Here is a 24,985-nt window from a genome sequence, read left to right on the forward strand (position 1 = left end):
AAGAAAATGACTGGACTGGGTAAGTTACAGACTGGAACTTGTTATTTGATCCTTGGTATTTGATCACAGATTTACATCTAGAATATACTGCAAACTCATCTAAATCTATAATGAAAAGATGCAGTGCCCAGTAAAAATTAGCAAAAGACTTGAGCATGCACTCCCTGAAAGAAGCTATGTGGACAGCCAATAAACACATGAAAGAGTGCTAGATATCATGAGCCAAACACAAATGTCAACTAAAGAACGGGATATCCTTCATCAGGTCCACATTTTTACCATAAGCATCTTTGCTATAGACATCTTTGCTGCAAGCATTTCCACCACATAACTAGTTGGTCATGAGTCACTTTTGCCATAAATTATAAAATAATGAAAAAGCAAAAAGGGGCATTAAAAAGCACATAATGAAACATGAAAATATTAATAAAATTATTAAACAGATACCAATTTTCTAAATACTAGGTTGCATATTTGCAACTGAGCTTTGTATTGCATTGTGAGAGCCATTTACACTGTTGTTTGTTCTTGGCATATTGTCACATGTCCCCTGATAGATGCTCCAAAGTTCTGTGGAAAATGTGATAGAAAGGCTAATGCTGTAATGCATTTGTAACTAAGCTTTGTTATTGTTGTAACTGATCTGTCATCATTTTCTAGTGTAGTCTAGTGTACAATATGGCTCTACCACTCTCTTATTTCACACTACCAGTAAGTTTCATCACTTTACACTCTATCAAGTCAACATACGGAGTTGTCATCATCCTCTATTTTAAGACGACCATCTCTATGTGTTACTGTATAGACCATTATGAGGACTAGCTGAGATTTATAAAACATGGAAAGAGCCTAAGTGTCCATCAACAGATGAATGGATCAAGAAGATGTGGTTTATCTATACCATGGAATACTACATGGCAATGAGAAACAATGAAATCTGGCCATGTGTAGCAACATGGATGGACCTTGAGGGTGTTATGCTGAGCGAAATAAGTCAGGCAGAGAAGGACAAATACCATATGTTTGCACGTATAGGAGGATTAGGAGGAACTTGACGGAGGACCAAGGGGGAGAAGAAGGGCGGAAATGGTGGGGGAAAGGGAGAGAGGCAAACCATGAGAGACTCTTGAATGCTGACAAAAACTGAGGACTGATGGATGTGGGGGGGAGGGGGGATGGGCATGGAGGAGGGCACTTTGGGGATGAGCACTGAGTGTTATGTAGAAACTAATTTGACAATAAACTATTTGTTAGCTGAAATTTATATAATATAAAAATGGAAAAGTTTTCAATGGAGAAATGAAAGCAGACTGTCAACCAGTTATTTTCTCTTTTATGTCAAAATTGCCTGATGGCCAATTAGTTATGCGGCGAAAATGTTTGCGGTGAAAATTCTTCCAGACAGATGCCTGCGGCAAAACTACCTGACATTCACATCTAGTAAATTGTCTACAGTCAAAAAGACTACAACACTAAATGATGGTTAGGATGTATAGCAATTGGAACTTACAAGTATAAGTCAGGTATTACTAGTGGGAGTATAAAACAGAATAACCACATTGGAGGTGGTTAGGCAGTTCCTTATAGAGCTAAACACACATCTACCCCATGACCCAGGAATGCCACTTCTTTGGTAAAGAAAGATGAAGACATATCTCCACCAAAATCTCTATAAAAACGATCATACTGACTCACTCCTATTAGCCCCCAGTTGGCAATAACTGAAATGTATGTCGGCTGGAAGATGGGCAAACACAATGAGGTTTGTTCATACAATGAAATGCTACTCAAAAAGAAGAAAGAAAAAGAAGTATCCATAACTGCACAGTTTAACCTCGCTGATGCCTCACTGCGGAAAGGAACTGAATGCAAATACACACATTGTACATTATTCCATTTCTATGAATTACAAGAACAGGTAAATCTAATGTGTGTTACTAGAAAGTTGCAAGTGGTTGCTTCTGGGGGTAGGGAGAGGTAACCAGAAAGTGACACGAGAAAACGTCCCCAGATGATGGAGAGTTTCTATAGCTTCTTTTGGGTGGTGATTACACAGTTGTATACAATTGTCTAAGTCCATGAAACAAACACTTAATACATGTGCATTTTACTGTATATCAAGTATACTTCATTAAAAGACTACATGCTATTTGTCTTTGTATTTTTAATATCTTCTTTTCCTAACATACAGTAGGGGCTGAAGCAGTTTGCTGATGTCTACTGAATGTCAACTTTATGCTTCTATCCCGGACACTTTCCACTGTATGCCTTGGTAAGCTCACAGCTAATCTGGGCAGGCTCTTCTTGGTCTTACAGACAGCTACAAGAGGTGAATTCACTTGACCAAAGACAAGCCACAGATTCAATTAAGTCAAAGTGGAACTTAAATTCACTTCTCCAAACTCCTAGGCAGAAGCTATTCAAACTACATTTCTTGAATGGATGAATAAGTGAATAAATGAATGAATAAAGAGAAGAGACTATTCAACTTGAAAAATGGATACAGTGCCTTTTGAGCAAGCATAAAAGATATAGAGATGAATAGTTATCCAGTGTGAGTATCTCAGAAGGAAGAAGGCATATAGAATCCCTGGTCTGCATTGACTCGGAAGCAGAGAAAGAACAAAATCTGTGTCTTGGAGTATGCCTATAAGGCCCATGGCCATTGCAGAGTATGCTGTTCCTTCCACTGCACAGGGCTACCTAGTCTGTACCAGTCCCTTTTCCAGGGGTCAGACCTGCAGCGAGAGTTCCTTTCATCAACTTGGCCAAACCTTCCTGATCCTTGCACCTAGCATCTCCCAAATACAAAGAAGTACATTTCCTTAGAAGCTTCTTTCCCCTCCTCAGTAGGAACTTTCCAGTATGCCATGCAACCAGGATGCTTCCTCACTTTGCTCCTTCCAAATGAAGAGCACTGTGGGGCACCAAATTTCCTTGACCTCCCCTGGAATGCTGCAGTCTTTCTGGAGTCCCTGAGAAGGAATTTCCTGTCACAGGGTATGGTCTCAGACCCTCTCCTTTTTTTCCATGGTGTACATTCCCTGACATTCAGCAGGGAGTGTGTGCAATTGGAGAAGCCCTTGTCATCCAGCAGAGAGCAAGGGGAAAGGACAAAATGCAGGTGCTGATGGGTGATACCCAATCTGGTCCACAGCAAGCATTAGATCAGCGTGAAAATAAATAAAATTTGTGGAACTGCTTTCTTCCTGCATTTGCATTCACACTTTATGACCTCAGCGATATTTACTGAGTGGAAAAAACCACCTTCTCTTACGACTGCTGGACTCAAAATCTACTTCCCTCTGAAAAATACTATCTCTAGCCACAGGGTCTGAAACAAGCTACTTTTATATCTATTCAAAGAGCTTGATGAGCTGTGAAGATTGACATTTGAACTATAAACACTGTATTCTATTTGACAATGTTATTAAATATTAGGTCTGATTTATGGAAAGTCTTAATAAATTGACAGACAGTCCAGGGTCAGCCCTGGCTCTGCACCGAAACTAGGTTATGCTGGATGTTACCTGATAATGTTGATCAAACTAAAGGGAAAAAAAATCTGCCAACAACATTCAAGTCTGATTTCACGTGACAAAATTATTATCATATAAATTTGAACCGCTTGCTAGCCCAATTCTGCATCTCAAAATGTCTCTAATTGATATTTTTGGTAGTTTGGAAATCAGAAGATAAAGCCAGACTTAGAAAACCTTTGCTGGAGTTTGGAAGGACAGGTAAGGCTTTTAAAAATGGATGTCACGTATATGTCTTATTACTTTAGTGTAAAAGAGGAATGGAAATAAAAGCACAAGTAAGGAGTATGCAAGGGAAATCGGCACACTGAGATACAGAGATGAGAATGTTACCTGGGGGAAGATGCAGTGCTGGAGTGAGTCTTTTGCTTGGACTGTGCCATGGCTTACTCAGGTAAGCCTGAGTACGCTTGAGCAAGCCACTTCATCCCTCTGAGGCTCAGGCCCCATTTCTACATGATGTGGATAACTATAATCAAATAGTTCTGTTTGGGATGAGAAGAATAATACATGTAGATCATCTGGCACAGTGCCTGAAACACAGGGACCGCTCAACAGATTTCAGGGGGAGACTAGGCCAGGCCAAGAGCAGAGCTGGGTCCTGGTGGAGTGAGGGAGAAGTCCCTGGGCCACCAGAGTTAGACCTGAAAAGGACATGAAAGGACAGTGTGTAGGCAGACTATACACTACTAGACGGTATAGAGCTAAGAGGATACACTACTAGATGTGCTTACGTGCAACTGGGTGGCTTAGAGCAAGGTGATGTGTTACTGCATGTGCTTATGGGCCGTTAGATGATGTACAGCTAACAGATAATCTCCTTACTTGATGTGCTTATGTGCTCTTAGATGATATAGAGCCAGATAATGAGTACCTGGATATGTGTGTGTGCCTTTAGATGATATAGACCTAGGGGCGGTATCCCTGGCACATCTGTTGCTCTAGACCAGGGATCCTCAAACCTATTCTGTAAAGGACCACATAATATATATTTTAGGCTTTGGAGACGATATGGTCTCTGTTACAACTACTCAACTCCATGGAAGTAGTAGGAAAGACACCACAGACAGTTTGTAAGTGAAAGAATCTGTCTGTGTCCCAATAAAACTTTATTTACAAAAACAGGCAGTGGGCAAGATTCAGCCCACGAACTGTAGTTTGCTGACATTTGGTCTACTCTTTCCTCAGGTCTGACAGGAGCAGGTGGCTGAGAAAAATGAAGGCAACTCCTTTCCTCTTGAGGACCAGCAGGCTTTCTTTCCCAAGAGAAGGCTATTAAGAGACAAGCCTGAAATGGACCCTGGAGTTATTTCCCTTACCCCTCCCATCAAGGGATCCATGGAGGGTAACCCGCCTACTGATGGCACCAACTACATCTCAGATTTATGTACCTCTGCTCAGTCAAACAGTAAACATATTTAGGGACATTTAGGGACAACCCATAATTTGTCCTCATTTAGGGACAACCCATAATTTATTGAGACACCCAGGGGGTGCCAGGAAGGTCTGTTATAAAAACTGTATGTTGTGGGTTCTTAATAAATAAATAAAATTTACTTCCCCTTACAAATTCCTTTCTATTCTCTTCACCAGGGCCTAGAAAGGGGTGCCCCCTCCTTGTCTGAGTGGTCACCAGCATGAAGGAGTGGGTCACAGAGGTGGGGCAACCATGACATAATCCCTTTCCATGGTTCTGATACTGTAGAAAAGTAATCACCTCTTGCTAAGCAATTTTGCACCTAAATTGGTTTCAAGTCATTAAAGTCTGCAGCACTCCCAAGAAAAAAATAATCGCAGCTCTCTGAGGTTACCCTCCACACCAAGCTCCTTGACTTTAGTAGCAATTAGACATCACTCTACTACCAAGCACTCTCCAGAAATGGAGCCAGAGTCACCAAAGAGTAACTGGAAATTAGAAGTGAGGTCATTCTCCCCTTGCTACAGAAGTTTCTGGCAATGTCCCTCGGGGGCATCCCCTCCTCACCTTTGCCAGGCTGCCTGTGCTGCACAGAAGCAGGCTGTCTTTGGCTGGATTTCTCCTTACAGTCCCTGAATTCAGGATACGAACCTCACTTGGAGCATGGCCATCCCCAGCCTGGTCTGTAGCAGGTGGGTGGGATTCACAAGGTTTCTGAAGCTGTAGCCTGGGGGAGGGGGAAGTCGAGGGGCACCTCCATAGGGGCAGGAGACAGGAAGAGTTTCAGACAAGCAATTAGGTGCAGGATCCCCCCAAACAGGCACATGAAGAGGATTTGAGAGCAAATCTGAGCTCTCCTTCCAGTAAAAAACGCAGCACACTCCATTTTCTGACAATACCATAAACTTACTTTTATGACACTAGTTATAAAACCCTTAACATTTGTCTAGTGCTGGCAGTTTGGTTTTTTCTTAAAGATCCAAATGCAAGAGAGAGATTTGTGACCCCAAAGCTCGCTTGGGGTTTATAAAATGAAGGTGTCATAAAAGTAACACACCCTATGTACTGAAAAAAGATTAGATTCTGCACCATGAAACTATAGGCATTTATAAGGAATCCTTTATTTGCATCTTCTACTACTTACATTTTTTTACATTGTTTTATTCATGAAATGAGACCCTAAATATTACCAGAAGGTGAATGATTTCCAATGTGCCAGCAATGGACTAGGGGTAAGTAGGATGACAAGTAAATATTTCCCTGATGACCCATCTCCAGATTTATCACCCTCCAGAAGGCTCTGTGGTGGTGTTTGCTCTCTCATGGTATACCAGGAATAAGACAAGGGAGGCACATGGAGTTTGCAAAGACAAAAGGGACTGGCGTACGTGGGAGCCAAACTCTGCCTGGTTTGGTCGGGACTCACTCATTTGGAGGAGTAGGGAGGTTCATGAACTAGGATTAATCAGCTGAACCCTTGGCTCAGGACACCCGTCCTTTTGTCGAGGAATGACCCCCTTTTTAAATTAACTAACTCATTAATTATTTATTATAATGAGAAATGGGAAAAAAATTTAAAAACCTTGTGAATCTACAGCTAACACTGTAGACCCTGACGTGCTATTCAACAGCCATTTGCTCCTCTCCTTCCTGTTGCTCTGCCCCTCCCATCTGTATAAACACCATCATGAATTTTGTATTTTATCATTACTTTGGATGTGTGTATGCATGCGTTTTATACATTTTAAATGGGTATTAAGTTGTATGTTATTTTCTACTCACTGACCCATATGAAACTAACGCTTTTTCTGATTCCATGTTTTTCTGCTAAGATTCATCCATTCTATTACATGAAGGTGTAGTCCACTCATTTCATTGCAGGTCATATTTTTCTGTCTTGTTCAAGCTCATTTGGATTGTTTCCAGGGTTCTGACTATAAGCAATGCTACCCTGACCTTTCTCACTTCTGAAGTGCATGCAGCAGTTTCCTTTGGGTAGATACATAGGAGCGGTATCGTTGGGTTATAGGGTATGTGGATGTTCTGTTTTATAAGAGAATAACAAACTCATTTCCACAGTGGTTGTACTGGGTCCACTCCCACCAGCAATTAGCCACCTGTTACTCCCATCCTCTCTACCACCTCTCATTTTATGCCAGTCTAATTGGTGTAAAATGATATACCTTTATGGTCTTGATTTGCATATCCTAGATCACTAATGATTTTTAATATCTCCTCCTATGATTACTGGCCATACGCATTGCCTCTTCTGTGGAAGGCCTGTGCGAGTCTTTTGCCCATTTTTCTGTTAAATTGTTTGAATTTTTCTTACTGACTTATAAAAGTTCTTCCCCTAATCTTGATAGTAACCCCCCATTGGTGATAACATGTAAATATCCTCTCCCAGCGTGTGACTTGTCTTTTTAATTTTCTTTAAAGTGTCTTACGACAAGTGGAAGTTTAATAACGTCAAAAGTAGCCATCTTTTCTTGTATAAGAAGTACTTTTTGTAGCACGGTTGCAATGAATCTTCATAAAAATGCTATATGGATGGGAGTATCGACTCTCTGTGAGAAACAAAGAAAGCAGAGAGCGGAAACTCAAAGGCCATTTGGCCCAGGCCTTACATTCATAAAAAGCCTTAAGTCAACTTTGTATTCATTATCTCCAAATGAGGTCACCTACAACCACAGACAGTCACTTATCAGGGATGAAGGAAGACCTGGCAGCTTGAGGTTAGAGCGCCATCCTTTGTAAATCACTAAAAACAAAGAGCTTTGACGAAATCTTGTAAGCATGGGGATAGCATATTTATATTGCAGCCAATTATTTTTGTTAAGGTATCACTTGGTTAAATTTAAATAAAAACACTCAAAATTTACCATAACGTATACTTTTGAATATTTTACATGTCTAAGGAGACCTCCAAAGGGCCTCTCTCAACTCTGAGAGGCTCCAGACAGGAAGAGCGATGTGCTCTATTTTATATAGTTGGTTAGTACGGAGCTAGGATTCACACCCAAGTGTATCAGGCTTCAGAGCCCAGATGCTTTCTACTGTTTAACGTGGCTAAATAACAAGGAGAAGCCATCATGAGCTAACTGCTCTGTGAGAACAGAAGGGAAAAGAGGAGACGCCGAGGCAGGGTGGAATGCTTATCTGCTCAGAGGCAGGAATCCTGGCCACAGGCACATGTCTTTCTTACACCATTCACTAGGGACCTCAGGGACAGTAGTCACCACAGGTGAGGGTCACCAGACAGAAGGACACCACTATCCTTAGAGGACACCTGCCTTCATCTTACCATCTTCCTCCTCACTGACCCCTAGGGGCTTTGGAGCATGTGGTGGGTAAATGCCAAACACTGCTTGGAACCCCAGGCATCAGAACCTAACTAGGAGTGTGACCCCATGTCTCTGATCCTCATCTGTACAATGGGATAACAATGATTAATTCGGGCCATTGTGGGAGATTAAATGAAATAAATGAGCAGAGTCTAACCCAGTGCCGAAGAATGATGGTTGTTACTATGTCCTTCTTCTCTCTGGCCATGGCTTCCTCTCACTCTGCTCTTTGTCAGTTTCCCCCACTACAGCCTCCATCCTAGGTTTTCTGTCCTCACCACCATCCCTCAAGCATACCTCTTTTCCAAAGTGCCATCCCACAGAGATGCCCAACTGGCCAGCCCTTGCTCTGGGCCTTCTGTTCCTTATGTGTGGTCTTCCCCATTCTAACCCTTGACTGCCCACTGTGTGCTCACCATCTCCTCAACCCTGTCCACTCAGTTCCCCCACCTCTTAACTGGTCCTGGCTTCTGCTTTTGCTCGGTGTTCTTGCTTGGGTGAGAAGGCCCCTCTGGGCCACCATCCTATGAGCCTATGAGGAAGGAGGTCCATATGTGGGGGCTTTATCTGCCTGTTCTTCACTGACCCTTTGGAAACTTAGACCATATCTAATGAGCAGCCCCTCTGCTTCTGTTGCCAAGAATGGGCATCTACCTAAAGAATGTGTGCATCTCCTATGGACACTCAGATGCCTGTGAGAAATTTCTATCCAAATGGCTGAAGAGGGATAATCCTATAGGTGACAGGGCTACTCGAAAGAGCTGCTCTGGGAAGGTGTCTCCTGCCTTGGAGATGATGGTGCCCACAGCCAGTCATGGCACAGATGTGGTCAGGTGGCCCGCTCACACCTACCTTCCTGATACCTTCCGAAGGACTGGACACACAGTTGTCAGCACCTCCGTTCTTGCTGATGGTCCGCCAGAGTTCAGCAAACGTGCTGTCTTGTTCCAGGGGGTTGGTGCCCTTGGCTCGGAAGTACTCGTACACAGCAGAATCCCGGACGGTGCCGTAAGACATGTCAACTTGTTTGGAGAGGTCCTGGAATGTCCTGAAATGCAAAAAGGCAGTGAAGCATGTGTACACATTGCACACTGCAGGGATATAAATGGGCTGCAAGGTCCTCATGAGGCCTAAGCCCAGATGTGGCCCACTATCCACATTCATCACTCCCAACTTCAAATGGCTTGAGTTCCTCAGCCCAGAGCACGACTTGTCAGGGCCTAATTCTACCACAGTTATATCTCCTCAGTGTAGATTAATTCCATAAGGTTATTGAATACCTAAAACCAGGTCCTGTGCTGAGCTTAAGGGACAAAAAGATGAATAAAAGACATCATTCCTGCTCTCAAGGAGCTTCCAGTCTAGCCATAGAAATATATAGACAATCACGATCTAAGAGACAGGGCAACATGGGAGGCTGGATATTAAAGGTCTCCAACTCTAATGCCTACGGCACAGGAAGGAAATACATGTTGGGAAGATTGATGATGATGACTAGTCCCTGACACTTAGAACTGGTGTGGGCAGAGACACACGTTCAGGTGGTGCCAGTGAATATGCATGTCCCCTCCAAAGCTTGTGGCTCTTCTAGAGCTCCACCCAACTGTTGCATTTTGAGCATTACCCCTCAATTTGTCTTCTAATAAGGAAATAAATCTGGGTTTTTAGATGAAGTCTCTTGATTTTTAGGTGCTAACAATTATCGAAAGATAGTAGAGATAAATCAAAGTATTTCTGAGAGCCCTGGGTTTGTTGTACATGAAGGAGAAGCAGATAGTTAAAACCAGGAGCATGTTCAAACCGGTGCATCAGGAAGGCCGACCAGCAGATGTCTGAGCTGGGGGTCGAGAAGGAGTGGCTTCCTGGGGGTGGGGGAATAGTCAGACCAGGAAGGACCAATTGGTACAAAGCTTTCACTTGCCTTGAGTGAGTACCATGTGGTTCAGTGTGTTGAGAGAATGTCACATACAGAATAAATTGGCAAAAAAAAAAAAAAAAAATCCCAAAATGCTTAGTGGTGAGCCAAATTCTTTCTCCAGCTCCAACTAAACCACTGTTTATTTCTCTTCTGGAAATCTGTTTCTCCTTTGTAACAACAAGGATCATCATCTCCACCTCTCCCTGAGTCACCCTTCCCACAAAGAGATCTAGCTCCTCAACCTGATCTACACAACCCTCCATCTTCTGGTCTCATCTCCAGCGGCTGCTCCTGCCTCCATGCAACTCCACAGCCGATGCTGAAATGAGAAGTCCCACACAGTCCCCATCTATGGCCCAGGCCACAGTGCTTCCTCTGCCTGGAACCCCTTTATCTCACTCATCCACCTGATATTCTTCTGCAAACACCCTAAAGATCTGGGTGCCTCCATTACCCAAATGAAGCCATCATCTCCCTGTGCCATCTTTACACCTTGTGTGGTTTCTATGGCTACATAGTATCACTGTGATTTGAGAGAATGGCATCCCAGAGCAAGAGGAAGTGACAACTCTGAGGCCAAACACCTGCCTCACCTCTGGCTCCACCAGCACTGATACTGCAGGACTGGCAGGTTAGCTAAACTCTCTGTGCCTCAGTTTCTGAAACACTTAAAGCAGGGCGAGAATTAGAGCTTGTGGAAGAGGGCTACCATTAAGACTAAGTGAAATGATGTGTGCTTAGCTCATAAAGCCGTGCGTGATGCAAACTCAGTGGCCAGTAACTAGCAGCAATTATTCTGCATGGTAGACCGTAGGAATCTGGAGGATGAGAGCTGAGGCAGCCTCCTTTTTACATCCGTGGCACTGGTACCAGGGCTCACACCAGCCTTCACAGCATGTGCACAGAGGAGCCAACAATGGGTGCTTCCTTCTGCTTTGGAGATGCACACCATGGAGCTCCTTTAAGGCCCTGCTACCTGGCCCAGTAACAGAGCTCAGTATTTGTTTCAAAACATTACAGATGAAAGGAAACATAAAATAACAAATTCGATGAAGAAATCTTTCTAATTATTGTTCATTATTTATATCTAATTGAAGCAAGATGTTCCTTTGCTTGAAGGGCCCCAAGGGTTGTAACTCTGTCGTAATTTGCCTGTAATGAAAGGAGGGGGGATCTTTTTCCCCACGTTTTTTATTTTTCTCATGGTAATACAAACAAACACAAGGCTTTGATGAATGGGAAACATCAGGATGAATTACACAGTTGAGTCTAAATACTGAACTGCTCTAAATTACTGCAGTTTCCATGAGTATGGAATGAATGCATAACTGCCAAGGAGCTCAGCACTACTGTTCCATCCCCACATTTGAAATGGAGATTTCCTCTTGCCTCTTAGTATTTATTCATGACGGTGCCCCTAGCCAGAGGCTCAGGGATCATCTCTGGATGACAAGTAGGCAGCCCAAATATTTATGGCTTCATGTCCATTTCTGTCCCAGTAGACCTCACTGCTCCTGCCCCCAAACACCATCTTCTTTTGCTGTGCTAGCCTCATGGTTCAGCACTGTGGCCTCCATATATCACCTTTCATAGCCATGGGTCCATGCAGAGGGATCTCTCCCATTTAGGTGCACACACGTTCTTTCAAGGAAAGTTTCCCAGCTCACTACCATGCCCAGCACACAGTAGGTACTTCCACCATAGTTCAGTGTAAATAGCACTATCAAAACATTCAGAAGTTTAGGCAGAAGGACTTTACTCTTCATACACCAAAGCTGTCATCTCCTTGGGGCACTCATCCTCTCATCAGACTGTACAGTTTTGAAAGGGACTCAGAGGGGGGAATAAAAGAGTATAGAAGCAGAGGGCCAGCCAAGCTCTGAGCCAACACTGGTGGTCAGGGGAAGACAGATGTGCACATCAGATAAGACACCCATCTGAACAAGCAAGGGATGCTTAGCCTGGAGAAGGCAGAACTACAGAAGGCTAAATTAAACACACTTAATTTAGCATGTTTCTCAAAGTAGTCTCTTGAGCAACGACTGCTAGAAAGTGTCCCTGCACCCTCACCAGAGAGATGAAGATCTGCCCATCACAGGTGTCATCTCTATAAACCTCAATCATGCATGCTGACAACTGGTTAGAGTCATTCAACGAATTGTCCCACCAACAGCTGCTGAATAGCCACTTGGTAAGGCACAGTGGCACACACCGCAAGGAATGAATGGCAGGCATCCTCAAGGGGTTCATAGTGAGGGGTGGGGGAATGGTCAGAGGAGTAAAGCAGTAGTAATTAAACAGCATGAGAGTGCTGAGCTAAGGCTCTGCATGGGGGATCCTGAAAGCACTGGGGAGGCGCAGCTGACTATTAACAGAGCTCAGGAAAGGTTTTGTAGAAGAGGAAATGTTAACTGAGCCATGAAAGATGGCAGAGGTAGCTAGACAGAGAATCAAAGGGTAAGGTGTTCCAGCAAGACCAGATATGATCTGAGAAGGCCCTGATGGTCCATCTGGGATACACACCATGGGGCAATTCATATCAGCTAAGACAATGTAGCTTTGGAATCATACAGACGTGAGTATAAATCCTGCCTGCAGATACGTTAGCTGTTTGAGGTAGACCAGTAGCTCTCAAAGTATGGTCTTCAGAGTCACCACACCAACGTCATTCAAGACCCTTGAAGAAATCAAATTCTTGGGCTTACCCCAGTGCTACTGAATCAGAAACTTGGGGGTGGCACTCAGCAATCTGTGCTTTCCAGGCCTTCATGTGAGTGTGATGCACATGCAGGTTTCAGAATCACTGACTGTGGCCCTAGTTGTCTTAACTCATACTTTCTCACAGATTTGGTGAAGATTAAGGATCACAGACATATGTCCAGCACATAGTCAATGTTTAAAAACACTAGCCCTTCTGTTAGGCTGTTAAGTGGTAGTTCAAATGGTCAAAACAGAGGACAATATAAAGGAGTAATCAATCACTGTTGGGGCTGTGATGGTCACACCTGGATGGAAGCAACCAAGGGCAGGCAGCTTTTCTAGACTTTCTAGGCTCAAGAGAACAAAACCTGTCTTGGCATCTGCCCATCTGCCTTCTCACCCAGTAAGGAGCCTGTGGTCGAGTTCTTAAATCCATCTTCTTGCCAAGGTACATGCAAATGCCTCCTCATCAGCATCACCTTGTGAACAGTACACATTCCAGGTACCCAGGATGCCTAAAGTGACAACCAGAGGAATTCTGAATCCAGAGTAAGCACAGAGACACCAAAACTCCTTTGCTAGGCTATATGGACCCTTGTTTTTGTGAACCATGATGGGGAACTGTCTAGCAGAGGTTTTTCTTGAGAAATTAGTGAGTTTCTGGGTGAGGGAAGCTTCCAGGGTGGATGTCTTTATTTATTTATTTTTATTGAAGTATTGTTGACATACAATGTTATATTAGTTTTGGGTATATGACATAGTGATTCAACAACTCTATGCTTTAGGCTGTGCTCACCACAAGTGTAGGTACATTGGGTCACCATACAATGCTTTTTATAACATCACTGTCTATATTAGGGAAAGAGTCTTTAAAAGCATCTTCTCCAGGCTGCCCTGTCTGGATCTGCATTCACTAATGAATTGTCACATTGCAAGCGTGCACACTTTGCAGCTGACCCTGTAGACTCCCTGTAATCTACTGCCTATCTCCTTACTGTTTCATCTTTTAGCAACACATAGTATTGGAATCTTACCATGGCAAGGCTTAGTCTTTCCTCAAGCTTACTTCTGAGCCAGTATCTTTCGCTCAGTTGTGCCTTATGGAAACTGGGTTTGAAACCAATGGGAGATACTTCTTTATATCTCCTGGTCTGGATGGCTAATTTTGGGGGTGGGGGTCACCCTAGCTGAAAGTATAGCTGACTCCTACGAACACACCAGACTGCCTTGCAGAAGGACTTTGCAAACATCCTTTGCCTCTGAGAGCAAATAAATATGTGCCTTCTGGAAGTCCCAAGACCTCTCCTTTAGCTGTGGCCAAGGACAGTCTACCCAGCTTGGCGCCACCTCCCTTCCCATACCTTTCTCCATAAATCAATCTGACTATTTCCTAGATACGTTTTCATTAACAAAGAGATAAATGTGTTTGCCACATGAAAAAAATCAATAATACAGAATTTATAAATACATCTTTGCATGTTACAGAAATATTTACATTGGCAATGGAGATAAACACACTTGTAACAGGAGCAGAATCAATATACAGTATATGTAAAACAGATTTTAACAACTGTGGGGTTGCCATAATCACAGGCCAGTTAAATCTAAACCTCAAAGCCCTATTATTCTTCCTTGAAAAGAAAAGAAAGAAGTGGAGTGACCCAAAAGGCATAGGAGGGTGGGAATGCGCATCCTCATAACTTGAAGCTGTGTGAACTGCAGCCCACAGATACCTTGACCATCATTGCAGCAGCCTCCCTTTCTGTTGCTCCTGTCTGACTCTACAGGAGATGATGATACCTGAGCCATTTGGGATGGCCTGGCTGGCTTTCTGCAAGCCACTTACCGGGCCAGTGCTCCCAACTCCCCACCCGTTTCCCTGCCCCTCCTCCCTCTCTTCACCAGGCTCCCCCTGTGCCACCAGTCTCTCTGATTCTTCTCCCATGCAGCATTCTCCTATCCAAGGCTCTGCCACATTTCCTGTTCTCTCCTCCCCCAAACCTGGGCCCCTTAAGGCGGACAGGACCTCAGGGGAAGGCGGAGATACTCTGAGATGGCTCTCAACCTTGGGCTCTGAAAGGCTTCACAGGTGTCTTCGTGCTTCCACTGATTCATCCAAAAACACATTTTCCAAGCATCTGTTTGTGTCGACCACTGCTCTAGGTGAAGGGTACAGCATGAACACAACCAAGTTCCCACTCTTGTGGCATTGATGTGGTAGAGGTGAGGAGACAGAGACAAACATATGGACAACAAAAACACAAGTAATGACGGAATGCCAGGGTCAGCAAGCTTTCTGGAAAGGGACAAATTGTACATATGTGGGCAATAAGGGCCACATACCCCTCTGTCACATACCCCTTTCCTGGTTTTGTGTTTTTGTTTTTTTTCTAAGACTTTAAAAATGTTTCAAAAAAGAAAAAAAAGGAAAAACAGTGTTAGTTTGCAGGCTGCTGATACGGCCCGTGGTGGCATAGTCGACAGACCTCCAAGGTCATGTATCCAGTGATCAAAACTGCTATGAAAATTAATAAAGCAGAGTAAGGATCATAGAAAATAATCTTAATGGGGGAAGAGATTGGATCAAGGGTGTAGGGGGGTATTTTAGCCACTGGAGCTCATGCTGAGGGCATGTGCTTCACCAGCACTTTGAGGATGCCCTTGTGGGCGGGGACGAGACCTGAAGATGTGTCTTCCAAGGAGCAGAGGCTGGCAGCTGGAAGTCTGTTCCAGGGGAGGAACAGCCCCCTCAACATTTACCAAGGCCCGTTGTGGAAGCTTGGGAGAGGGTGAGGTGTGGGGGATCACATACATTCCTTTGTATCCAGTCAGTCACAGGAGGACTACAGTTCTGAATCCCAGCCTGGAGAACCCTCTGGGGACACTAAGTGACCCATCAGGCTGAGGGCGGCATTGCCCACGACAGGAAGGCACATCCTTGTAGGATACAGGAGGCCGCAAAGCCCTTCTTCGAACCTGAGCCCTGTGGCCAGCCACAGAGTGCCTGGCATGTACTGAGTACCCAGCGGAACCATACTCCACTCCCTCCCCAACCTTCCCTCCCCATCGCTTTCTCTCCAGATTCCATGTTTTTGAATGCTATGGAAGTAAAAAGGTGCCCAAAATAAACTGCTAGGAAAAAAAATATATTTGTATACAGCAGATCTGCGTTCTTGTAAAAAGTAAGCATTAATACATGTAAATAAATATAGGAACAAAAACAGGGGGAATAAGCCCTGAACAGTTGTGAGACTTCCACGGTTTACAAATGTGTTTCCGTAAAATTTGCATTTTTTAAATTACATTGTAAACACAACACAAATCCTTAAAAATTAAAAATCCTTCTGCTGCCTAAGTGATAGCTCTGGGCCTTGGGAACGTAGCTCTGTGCTGTCCTTGTCCTCCATGTTCACCCCCTCTGCCAATTGCCTAGCGCAGTCAAGATCCACTGGGAGGAGAGGAGAGTGGCTCCTCTCCTACCTCGTCAAACCCCTACCCTTCTGGCCATGAGACGCAGGCTCCAAGGGGCTCTAATAGTTGTACCTGTAGTCCCTGGAACAAGACAAAAATGCCCAGCCTAACCCAGAACCCTGAGCCATCCTGGGTATCCAGGGCCCATTAGGACTGAAGCTCCCTCACCAAGGCAGGCTGGAGTTTTCCTCACTGGTGCATCTTCTGGATTGAGCCCAGGGATGGTACCCAGGCAGCCAAAGTTTCTGAAAGCAGGGCATATGCGGTCACATGTTTCAAATTTGCCAAACTGAGTCTAGACCATGTAAGAGAGCAGGGCTCAGTGACAGGTCCTGTGGGATGGGGCTGTGAGTGTCACCTCAGCCTGGGTCAGAAGATGCTGAGCCAGGTACCAAACTGAGTTTCTGGCATGTGTCAGAAGCTGAATGTCCACATACTCTACTAAGTCAAAACCAGGGCAATACCATCAGCAAAGGACGCTCAGTCTTGAAGCCTCCAGCATTTCAGATCCATCTCCTCCAGCCTTTTCTCAAGTTACTCAGCTCTCTGGCCTCCAAGCCTTCGCTCAGGCTCATTCTCTGTCCACCATGCTGGGCCCTGCCTTCCCCATAGGACTAAATCCCCCCTGTCCTCTAGGAATCATCCAAGCTGACATCTCCAGTAGAAAGAGCAGATCCTCCCAGATCCAGCCTCCATCTTTGTGTTCTCAGTGTAGCCTATCCTAACATCTACCCCTTTGGACTTCATGTGTCCATCTACATGTCTGTTCCCCACCTCAAAAGTGAGCTCCCTTGGGGCTGGACTCTGTCTGTGTCCCAATCCCTGTCACTCCACATACAGTCTGACAGACAATAGGTGCTGACTTTGTGTTTTCTGAAAGAATCAACTCTGGTTTAAAACAACTCTGTGCTTATAGCTGAATATGGTGGGGGGAAAAAATCCAGGCTGGAGACCAGCATGGTGATGGGTCTAAATTTAGAATCACAACCACTAACCTCAAGTAGACCCTCAGGCAGCCTGGTGTGCTTCCAAACTCGCCTGCCCAATTCATCCTCCCACTCTCTTAGATGACTCTCAGACCACGACCCTGCTTCCCATTTCGTAAGACAGTAGAAGCAATCAGTAGAGAACTTTGCTTCTTTATAAAGAACTTCTTTTCCTAAAATCACGGGATACCTGCCGGCCCAACTTTTAAAATGGTGATCAGTCCTTGCTCCTATTTCTGCCTTACTGTGTTTGTCTCCTGGAGCCCAGACTTCCTTGCCTTCTCAAATACATTGCTCTTCCAATCGTCACCTCTATTTCTGACATCAAGAAATTGCTTCTCTCTACAGATCATTTCCATCAGCATGAAAACACATACACCTTCTATCTTCAAAAAACAAAAACAAAAACAAAAACTCATTCTTTGAGATCATACCCTCCTCCAACCACTCTCCAATTCTTCTGGGGAGTTGTCTATGTTAACGGTCTCCATTTCTCTCTTCCCATTTTTCATGAACCTACCTTGGTTAAGTTTTCATTTCAACACTGAACTGAAGTGGTTTTTGTCAAAGTCATCGATGATCTCCCAAATATGGTGGCCAATTCTCACTCCACACTCTACCCTGACCAGCAGAATTTGACAAATTTGACCACTCTGTCCTTCTTGAAGACATTCCCTCATTTGACTCAGAAGTCATACTTCTGGGACATACTCTTAGTTCTCTCACCTTGCAAGGGCCTCCTTATTCCTCTCCTTTGTATTTCTTCTTCTCTTCCCAGACTCTAAATCTTGGGATGTCCCAGGTGCAGCCAACAGATTCCATCTCTTCTCTAATGACATCTGTTTCATCATGATTTGGTCACGTCTATTGGCTGTAAATACATCTATACATTGATGTCTCCAGTGGACCACCCCAGGCCTGACCCACCCCATTGACTCTAGCTAGGCAACTGCCCACACCACTCCATTTGGATGGCTAATAGGTTCCTAGACAGAACACGTTCAAACCCAAGCTCTTGAATTGCAAACCCCAAAACCTACCACCAAACCTGTTTTTCCTCTACTTTGTCTATCTCAGATGAACACTATTTTCTGAGATGCTGTGGATGAAGGCCTGGGAATCATTGATGTTCTTCTCTTCCTTGCATATCTCCATATGAACTCAGCGTATTTGATCTCTTCTACCATCAAGAGAGATCCAGAAACAGACGGGTTCTCATCACCGTCACCATGTAGCACTCTGTGTCTTATGTGGATACTGAGACCATCTCCCTAATAGTCTCCCTGACTCTAACTTTAACTCTACAATCTACTCCTCAAGGGAATAAGTGGAATTATCCTTTCAATATCTAAGTCAAATCACGTCACCTCTTTGTCCATAACCCTCCAATTGTTTCCTATCTCTCAAAGAAACATCCAAATCCTCACATGGTCTGAAAAGTCTCATATGATCAGAACCCAACACCTCTTCCCTGCCTTCCTGCCTTGGGATTTCTGTAGCTGTTTTCCCCTCAGCCTGATATACTCTTCCCTCACATCTTTAATTGGCTCACTTCCTCGGTGTCTCTGATCAAATGTTACCTTCTCTGTGAGGCCTTTACTGACAACCCTATATAAAACACCACCCGTCTTAACTTATATGATGAAAGCAAAGAAATATATCACAGGCTTTTGAATGTCAGTTCTTCCCCTAGAATGGGACTTGGTTGTTTGGTTTATTGCTATATCACCAGTGCCTACAACTGCATGACCACATCATCCTGGTTCGTACAGGGTAGAGAGATTTCCTGGGACATAGACTTTCAGTGCTAAAACTAGGCAAGTTCCAGCCAAATTGGGATAATTTGCCTTCCTACTTACAATACTGCCTGGCACTTAGTAGACACTCTAATAAACATGGGTTATTATGTGCATGAATAATATATTAATGAATTCACTTTTTCTCACTTTCCAAATGTGCAGGTTGGATATTGTGTCGGAAATGTCTTTTTCTTGAGTTGATCAGTCTCCTTTCAGGACAAGTGTGGGTCAGTCATCTGCAGAGAAGCAGGCATAATGATGGCTTGAGAGCTTAAACAGAAGTACTGTAGCCTTGGGGCCAGGAAACTCAGCACAGTGCTATGTGGTCAGAGCTATTCCAGGAAACAATCACCAAGGAATTCGGGGATGGGGCAGGGTACAGGTACTCCTCAGCCTTCCTCATCAGGGTACTGAAGCTTCAAGATCCAGTTTCTTTGTGGATCTAATGGAAATCAGCATTGGCTGAGAGAATCCTCTTGAGCCTGAACCCTGCAAGCAGCAGCTGTCTGCTTACCCAGCTTCTATGCCCCTTGTTCTCAGTGGGAGCCCTGCACAAACAGCCCTGCCAGCCGGCAGTACCTTCATGCCAAGAATATGGCGGACTACCAGCTCTCAACACCCGCAAATATTTGCGGCCACAAATCAATACAAAAGCAGGATGCACCATTAACCTTTAATATATCAGTGCTGGGGCTCTTAATCCATTATGAGGCTGTCATAAATGTGACCGAAATGCAAATCAGAACAGCAGCCCTTCGGGAGGATGTGAAGGTGCCTTCATTGCCTCCTGGCACAGCTTGCATCCCCCTCTGCTCCAGAGAAACAGTCTGAGTCTCTTCTCTCCCTGCTGGCTTTTGTTTTCACTGTCCTTCCCTCCCTCTTCTCCTTTCCAGATGTCTGACTGAGCCCCTCAATTATGTCAGCTTCCCAGGCAGTCAGTCACTTGATATGCCAGAAGAAAGCTATAATAATGCTAACTTCCAGACACTGTGCTAATACATCATTTGTATTGCTTCATTAACTTTGGCCATACTCTCACATAAAGTTATTATTATCCCCCCATTTTAGAGATGAAGAAATCAAGACTCAAGGAGATTAAGGAACTTACAGAAAGCTATAGAAGGAACAAACAGAAGGAAGAGCTGTCTTTCTACTCCGCACTGCTTGATCCCAAAACCCATGCACTTGACTGCCATCCTGTAGCAATGTCAAATAGCCCACAGCCAAGTGTGCAGGATAAACAAGCAAACAGACACTCAAAAATATCATGCAAAACATATTGTTAGAAGTAAGCTCAGAGTTATTGGAACAAGATGTTGAACCAACTGCAGCTCAGCAGACGAGAGACTGGGGTGGGGACGAAGAGGGAGGATTAGCAGGAAAGGTGAGGCTTAAGTTTCAGCTTAAGGAGAAAGCAGAAACTGACACGTGGAGGATGGGAATAAAAGATGTTCTAGGCAAAGGTGATTGTATTTTCAAACCACTGATGTTTGGAGAGAATGGAAGCTCCAGGAACTATAGCAGCTTACTAGAAGGGAGCAGGAATGGTTAGTGCCTAAGAGGCACTAAGGATAGGACCAAGGGCATAATTACCTATCAAATACCAAGAGGGTGGTTAGACGGGATAGAAGTTCAAAAATGATGGGAAATGAAGTACTGATTACGAGATCCAAGAATGTGTGAGATGGGCAGGTGGGCACATTCTGTGCACTGGGCAATGGGGAAGTTACTGCAGAAAGCTGCCACATGTGTTTCAGAAGGCAGGACTGAATAGTGGTGAACCCATGTGCTTGTACATGTGTGTGCATGCATGAATGCGCACATGTGCTTAGGGCCTGGGCATGTGCATGTGCATGTATGAATGTGCATGGAATGACCCCAAGACAGGAATAAGAGAGGAAAGAGGGAAGGGGGAATTGCCAGAGGGCTGGGACACTCAGACTAAGAGATGTCATGCACAGATGACAGAGTTTTAAATAAAGGGGCAGCTAAGGGTTCTTCAGTGGTGGAATGGTGACCCTGTAGGCGGAAAATTTGTGTGACAGAGAAACAAACCAATGCAGCTAGTGCAGGGATCACACACATGAGACATCTGCCCACCTGAGCTTGTTTATGGACCTGGGTAGTCAGCACTCACAGTGCAAGAAAGCAGGGACTCAAGCGCTCCCCCTATGGGAAAGCTGGAAAGAAAACACTAGCACATGTGAGCCTGTTACTGAACAAAACAAAACCAACTCTAATTAAATGTGAAGCTACAAGATGCTAGTTGTTCTGAATCGGTGTGCAGAAAAATCGCTCAAACAAGGATCCAGACTGATGGAAAGGTTAGGGAAGGGAGTTGGGAGGAGAAAGGTTTATTCTATTATTGATGAGTCTTGTTTGGGTTCCAGGATAGCAGAGGTCCTACTTTATGCCAAGTGCTGTATAAGCGTTGGCTCATTTCATCTTTAGACTCAACCTTTGTGATAAATTATTCATCCCACCTTCTAGATGAGGAAATGATGAGGTTTTTAGGGCTAGTTTGTGCCGGGATCAGTTTGAGCTTGCTGGTCTGCCTGATGCTGAGCTTTTCTCTAAGATGCTTGAGGGATCTTCCCATACCAGCTCTAACTAAGGATGGTGTCCATGTCATGGACCATGGGCCTTTCAGTTCCAGCTAGCTTTCTCTTGTATGAAAGGCTCTTCAAGTACCATTAGCAATGTCAGGTGCCCGACACAGCAACCCAGGGGCCCCAAGAGCCTCAGCCTGGCACTCTCTCTGGCAGGCACCACTGGGAGCCACGGGTGCCTTGATCAGAGAAACATGGCATACATTGCAGCACCTGGATGCTGGCAGAACTGAGCATGATCCTGCTTTGTGTTTAAAATAGTTACCCATCCCATTAACTTCCCAGGGTTTGGGCAGGACACTCAGGACAACTCTGCCAGTGTCCAAGAGTAAACTGTCAGATGGGAGCAACACACCTAGCTGCAGAACACTAACTCAACCACCAAGGGGCACTTGTTGGAAAAGTACGCTGTGGCTGCCAGAGGACAAAGAGAAAGACGCCAACACTTAGGGGGCATCCGAACATATCCACATCTTATGTTGTTCCCTCTTTATTGGATCCTCCTAACAGCAACGGAGGAAGCTATCACAGTACTCATTCTCAGGACCCTGAGAGATGAATTAACTTGCTCAAGAGTTAGAGACTCATACCAACCTACCCAGGACCCTACAGCCAGCCAGCCCTCAAGTTAGGCATATAAACCAGCCTGTTATGGCTATAAAGCCTGGCTCTACTTGACCTGATATATTCTTGAGAAGCAGGAGCAATGTGGTCCAGTTTAGTGCTATCACACTGGAAGTCTGGAGCCTGGGTTCTGGGCTCTGCCCAGGGTACATGGTATTTTCTTGCTCTGAGGGGCACCCATAATGGGGTGACCATACAGGACAGGCATCCAGAACCTTGACACTGGAGTCCAACTATGGTTGTGAATTTCATGCTACTGCTTACTAACTCTGTGACCCTGGACAAGCTTGGTCTCTCTTTGCATCAGTTTCCTTTCTACACAACAGGGATGTTCATGGATTGAGTGAATTTAGGAAGCACTGAGAACAGTGCTGGCCCATGGGAGACACTTAGTATGTGGTCGCATCCATAATCTCAATTATGCAATGAGAGATTTGCACTGTATTATAGTTATAAAATGCCAATCTTCATGACAGGTCCAGAAGCAGCTGGTTTGCCTAGCATAGGGTTTGTTTGTTTTGAATTTGAATCCCCTTAATATGGGCATGTGATTTTTGGGTCACCACAAACCCCAGAACTCTCCTTGGTCTTAAACCCACACTGACATTCTTGCCTGGCCCTGTAAACATTTGTGATTGAAACCTCTGGCCAAGATGAGCTCTCAGGTTTTCTCACCATGATATTTCATTACTCTATGGCCTGGGTTGGCACTAAATCCTCATCTTATTTAGATTCTCTCTTCTGACAAAGCAGCACCATGAACTGTTTTCTCTGAAACATTGCTGTTTTCTCTGAAAACTGGAATCTCATTTTGAAGTGGCTGTCAGGACTCAGAGCTATTGAGGAGAGGATCTCACAAAGAACAGGCCTCTAGCAATTAAAATTCAGTTTGTCTGGACACCAGGAGCTTTGCCCCTAAGAAGTGCTTACAGCCACCTCCCCAGAAGGAGGGGCTGCCGGGGCTTGTCTTCAAGTCATGCCAAGGCCACAGCCACATCATACCCAACAGGGCAAAGCAAATTAACTACCTTCAAAGGTCACTGTGGGCCTCTCTGATTCTTATGGGGACATAATATTGTCCCCATAGTGCCCTGGGATGGAAAATAATGCATGAAACCCAGCCATAAACCCAAAGCAGAGCCAATTCCCTCCTCACTAGGACAAGAGGGTCTTTCAGCAGGAAGAGTTGATAGTGAATATTAGGAGGAAGCTGCCTGCAATCTTCAAGAGAAATGAATCTATCATGGGATCCCTCAAAGGACTGTGTTATTCAGTCAGTGTGCTTTCTTTGTCCCTTCAGAGAGCTGTGTCTCCCTGAAATGTCTCCCTCTTGCCACATTCACAGGGCATCGGACCAGGCAGGATGGAAGCTGACTCTCGTTTTCTAGGATTTAGAGCCTGGAGCGCCAGGACCGAACTCTATCTGGATGTTTATGCCCAGATTACAAGAGTCACTCAGTGAATAACACATTCCAATTTGTTTGAGTGGATGAATGATGCATAAACCCCACACCTCTGCTGCCTCATGCATGTTTCCCCATCTTCTATTCTGGATGTTCTGGTCAGAGAAACAAACAGGGGATGCTTAAATCTCTCTATAAAGGCATTTCTAAAAATACCCTTCATGGGTTTGACCAGCCAGTCTTGACAAAGCAAAATGGAAGGTTAAAAGTAAAGGGATCCCTCCCAGTGCATCCAATGCCAAGCAGATACAGGCTCTAGGCTCCTTGTAGACCACAGTACTTGTCTTCAGGGAAGAGGCCACATTCCTCCCCATGCCTGAATGAGCCATGTATAGCATTTTCCTGATGGGAGGCCTAAGAGGGGAAGTTGGCTGACCAGAACACAACAGCACACTGAGTTTTAGGAGGTGCAGTTCCCTGCTGCATGGTGTGCCAGTGTTTTGAGTGAGAGGCTATGATGAGTTCTGTCCATGGTACTCGTCTAGCTAACACTCCATGGCTTCACATTTCTTTCAGAACAAAGTGGCCCCTCCTAAATGTGACTCCCTAGGCCTTGCAGGACATGTGTCCACTTGGTCCTCAAGCCAGTACCCCTGTCCTGGCCACACTGTTCCCTAAGTCCACTGGGGGGCTTCCTCTCACCTCTGGTCCTTCCCATCAGCCATGTGAACCACTTCTCCTTCCTAAACATACAGGTATCTCCTCATATTCTATGTCTTGGGTTACATACCACTACATTCAGGCTTCAGTTTAAGACATTCTCTCTGTTATGGATTGAATTATGTCCCCCAAGATAGATGTGTCAGAGTCATAAGCTCCAGGACTTCAGAATGTGATTATTTGGTGATAGAGTCCAATTTAAACAAGGTAATCAGAATGGGCCCTAATCCAATTACTGGTGTCTTTAAGGGAAATTTGGACACAGTCACACACCCAGGGAGAATGCCATGTGAAAATGAAGCTGAGATTGGGGTGATGAATGCATCCACAAGCCAAGAAATTCCAAAGATCTCCAGCAACCCTAGAGAAGCCAGTAGAGACACATGGAACAGTCTCTCCCTCACCAACTTTGGAAGGAACAATCCCCACCAACACCTTGTTTTTGAACTGCCAGA

General features: G+C 44.6%; 1 protein-coding gene across 2 annotated transcripts in view; it reads right to left on the reverse strand.

Annotated features, from left to right (window-relative positions):
• The window catches only part of GRID1 (glutamate ionotropic receptor delta type subunit 1), a 539,165-nt gene that overhangs the window by 34,215 nt on the left and 479,965 nt on the right, over positions 1-24,985 (reverse strand). For both annotated transcript variants that reach the window (XM_039222327.1, XM_039222328.1), the window contains exon 11: positions 9,153-9,348. In XM_039222327.1, coding sequence (XP_039078258.1) covers positions 9,153-9,348 — 196 coding nt within the window. The remainder of the gene's footprint in view (positions 1-9,152; positions 9,349-24,985) is intronic.

The sequence above is a fragment of the Hyaena hyaena genome, unplaced genomic scaffold (assembly GCF_003009895.1).
Source record: "Hyaena hyaena isolate Hyena2069 unplaced genomic scaffold, ASM300989v1 scaffold_1100, whole genome shotgun sequence".
Taxonomy (NCBI): domain Eukaryota; kingdom Metazoa; phylum Chordata; class Mammalia; order Carnivora; family Hyaenidae; genus Hyaena; species Hyaena hyaena.